Genomic DNA, 4,089 nt, shown 5'->3' with positions numbered 1-4,089 from the left:
AAAAAAAAAAAAAAAAAAAAGAAGCCTGGAGCCCAGAGCTTAGAAGAAGGCTACCTTTTGGCAGATCTCCAAGGGGGGGACCAGAGTGTTCCTGTGTGCCGTGAGTGAGTGCAGCCCTCTGATAGACTCCATGCCCCCAGCGCAGAGGTAAAAGGGAATGAGGCAAGAGCAGGGAAGGTTGGGAGGAGGAAGATGAGATGAAAGCTACAAGCTAGGGAACATGAAAGTTTAGTAAGGAATAATAGTAAGGTCGACTTTTGAGGTGATATACAGGGAAAATGCTTTTATTTTTTTACAACTTGATAGTAGAACAGAAGCTAAATTGTTTGGATTGTTAATACCCATAGTGAAAATCAAGTTGGGCAAAGGGATGGGAGGAGACCTTCCCTTGGTTAGAAAGTGACTTTTTTGGGCCGGGTGCGGTGGCTCATGCCTATAATCCCAGCACTTTGGGAGGCCGAGGTGGGTGGATCACGAGGTCAAGAGATCGAGACCATCCTGGTCAACATGGTGAAACCTTGTTTCTACTAAAAAATACAAAAATTAGCTGGGCATGGTGGCACGCACCTGTAGTCCCAGCTACTTGGGAGGCTGAGGCAGGAGAATTGCTTGAACCCAGGAGGCGGAGGTTGCAGTGAGCCGGGATCGTGCCGTTGCACTCCAGCCTGGGTAACAAGCAAAACTCCGTCTCACAAAAAAAACAAAAGTGACTTTTTCAGCAATTTGATGTTCTGTAATGATAAGTATGTGATAGTGTATGATTTTGGGAAATGGCAATTAATGGTTGACCTACTTTGCCTTGGGAATACAAATGCCTGTGTTCATTTGTACAGTAAGTGCTTTGTAGGTAAGAGTCCTGACACACCCCTTCTTGTCAACAGAGTTATCTTTAGACTCTTTTTATCACTATAGAAATGAAATTATTTGTATTTGGGTAGTGGAGTAACAATTGAATTATTTTTTACCAAGAAAAAAGTATAAAAAATAGTATGTAAGACCAGGCGTGGTGGTGCATGCCTGTAATCCCAGCACTTTGGGAGGCCAAGATGGGCAAATCACTTGAGGTCAGGAGTTCAAGACCAGCCTGGCCAACATGGTGAAACCTCATCTCTACCAAAAAAACTCCCCAAAAAACAAAAACTAGCCGGGCATTGTGCTGGTTTCCTGTAATCCCAGCTACTCGGGAGATTGAGGCATGAGCATTGCTTGAACCTGGGAGGCGGAGGTTGCAGTGAGCCGAGATTGCACCACTACACTCCAGCCTGGGTGACAGAGTAAGACACTGTCTCAAAAAAAAAAAAAGTAAAAATAGTATAGATTTTGTTTCTGTTTTTAAAAACTCCTCCCATATACAAATATATATTTACAAAATAACAAATAACAGTTTGTATTTATTTAAAAAGTATGGAAGGGTATGTAGCAAAATGTTAACAGTGTGATTGTCTCTGGGAGGTGGGCTTATGAGTGAATTATAATTTTTTCCTCTTTTTGTGTTTCTTTATTCATGTTTTCTAGTTTTTTGTTTGTAAGCAAGTTTTCAAAGAAAGAAAAAACAGGTTTTTTTTTTTTTTTTTTTTGTCTGTAATGCAGAAATATATAAGTTTGAAGAACAAATAAGGAGGTATAATTGCTAGCTCTTCCTTCTGGAGTTGTATCTGCAGAATGATAGACTACCTTTTAAACCACTTGCTCTCCTGTTCTGTTTCAGAGGATTCCACAGATGTTGGTGAGGAGGACAGCTTCCTTGGTCAGACTTCTATTCACACGTCTACCCCACAGACATTTAGTTATTTTTCTCAGGTATCAAGCAGCAGTGATCCTTTTGGGAATATTGGACAGTCACCGTTAACAACTGCAGCAACCTCAGTTGGACAATCAGCATTCCCCAAGCCCCCGACTACTCTCCCTTTTACAGCTGGATCCCAAGATATCTCAAATGCATTTTCACCACCCATTTCGAAGGCTCAACCTGGTGCTCCACCCTCCTCACTGTTGGGAACAAATACTTATCTGCCTTCTCAGCCAAGTAGTCTCCCTCCTTCAAATTTTGGGAGCCCACCCCAAGGAATCCCCCAACCAGGATATAATCCATATCGCCATACCCCTGGCAGCAGCAGAGCTAATCCTTACATTGCACCACCTCAGCTGCAGCAGTGCCAAACACCAGGCCCTCCTGCTCATCCTCCACCTTCTGGACCCCCTGTTCAGATGTACCAGATGCCCCCAGGATCTTTACCACCGGTATGGAGATGTGTTTTTGTGTCCTACTTACTCACTGTTTCTTCTCTCTCACCTGAACCTATGTGTTAAAAAACATTTCACATCTATAATCAATATGATGACAAATTAGTTTCAGAGGATATTCTTTGTAAGCTACATGAAGTAAACATTGTCTTAAAGATAGCTCATTGGATGGCTCGTATTTTGATGTATATTACCTGTTTATTGAAGTAGTAATTAATTTTAATGAGTATTTCCAGATTTTAGAGTAAGATAAAAATAATAAGTGTTGTCTGGAGACATGTGAGAGTTGAAGCAGTTGAAGACTGCTAGTTTTTCATCTTTCAATTATACTAGTCAATCAGAATACTCAATTTACAGGGACTAACATGGATTACTTCAGTAATTTTATTTATATTTATGGAGTTTCGATCTAGGTCAGTCAAACTCTTATCTCAGGGGGAGTTGATGGAATAACATATGCATTGGGTAAATTTTATGAAATTCCCTTTTACAGTTTTCTCAACTCATTGTTCAACAAAAAGAATTAAAGAGAAAAATGATTAAAAAGAATTAAGAGCGTATTTAGTGTGGTGGAATAGCACTATTGTGATCAGAATGTAACTAACTTTTCTGTTAGAGATAGAGAATGGACCCTGTTTTATCATTTCATTTAAATCATACCAGTACACGAATTTTTGACAGCTGGATTTTGGCATTCTGAAAAGTAACTAGATTCATGGCATGTCATATAGTTAGTATTTTGCTAACAATAACAAACTAATTGTAGTTTGTTGATTAAATTTTTGAAAAGAGTTTTAGGTAAGAATTTAAAATATGTTCATTTCAAACTTGAAGAAAAGTTGCAACAATAAAAATAGTACAAAGAGCACTGTAATATCCTTTATCCAGGTTTACTTATCATTAATGTTTTATCCATTTGTTTTTTAATTTGTGCAAGTACACACCCTGGTATATATGAGGCCTCCTCCCTTCTCCATCCCTCTCTCCTGCCCCTTCCTCCTCCTCCTCCTCCTCCTCCTCCTCCTCCTGCCCCTCCTGCCCCTCCCGTTTTCCTCCCTTCCCCACTTCATTTCTTTCTCTCTCTCTGTATATGCAATTTTGGGGAAATATTGAAGGTCAGTAAAATACATTATGATTCTTTATTCCTAAATTCTTGGTGTGCATTTACTAAGCATAAGAACATTCTTCTACATAACCACTGTGCAGCTGTAGATCTCAGGAAATTTAGTGTTGATGTAATACTTCAAAATGATTATATATATATAAATATATATATAAAAATATATAAACATATATATGTAAATTGTGTGTGTGTGTATTTTATATATATTTGTTGTTGTTTTTGTTTTTTTTTGAAGCCAGGTCTTGCTCTGTCACTCAGGCTAGAGTGCAGTGGCATGATAATGGCTCACTGTAGCCTCGACTTCTCAGGTTCAAGTGATCCCCTACCTCAGCCTCACCAGTATCTGGGACCACAGGCACGTGCTGCCATGCTTGGCTAATTTTTTTTTTTTTTTATGTTTTGTAGAAATGAGGTCTCACTATGTTGCCCAGGCTGGTCACAAACTCCTAGGCTCAAGCAGTCCTCCTACCTTGACCTCCCAAAGTTCTGGGATTATGGGCTAAATGATATAATTTTTTGAGTTGGGGGATTACAGCTGTGAGCCACCACACCTGGCCAAAAATGGTTTTTAATTAAAAAATTTAAACATAAGTATATTTTGATTTTAAAATCATTTTTATTGTAGAAAATTTGAAAAATGCAGAATACCCAATTTAATAAAAAATGTCCATAGATAACCACTGTTTTCTTTTCTTTTCTTTTTTTTTTTTTTTTGAGACGGA

At 38.8% G+C, this 4,089-nt stretch overlaps 1 protein-coding gene across 2 annotated transcripts in view; it reads left to right on the top strand.

Moving 5' to 3' along the window:
• LOC108289569 (SEC23 interacting protein) overlaps positions 1-4,089 on the top strand; it is a 55,992-nt gene that overhangs the window by 6,401 nt on the left and 45,502 nt on the right. For both annotated transcript variants that reach the window (XM_017509081.2, XM_017509080.2), the window contains exon 2: positions 1,709-2,241. In XM_017509081.2, the coding sequence (XP_017364570.1) occupies positions 1,709-2,241 (533 nt within the window). The remainder of the gene's footprint in view (positions 1-1,708; positions 2,242-4,089) is intronic.

Source organism: Cebus imitator, unplaced genomic scaffold, assembly GCF_001604975.1.
Source record: "Cebus imitator isolate Cc_AM_T3 unplaced genomic scaffold, Cebus_imitator-1.0 Scaffold406, whole genome shotgun sequence".
Classification (NCBI taxonomy): Eukaryota; Metazoa; Chordata; class Mammalia; order Primates; family Cebidae; genus Cebus; species Cebus imitator.
Note: the sequence above shows the minus strand (reverse complement) of the source record. Positions and strands in the feature narration are given on the sequence as shown.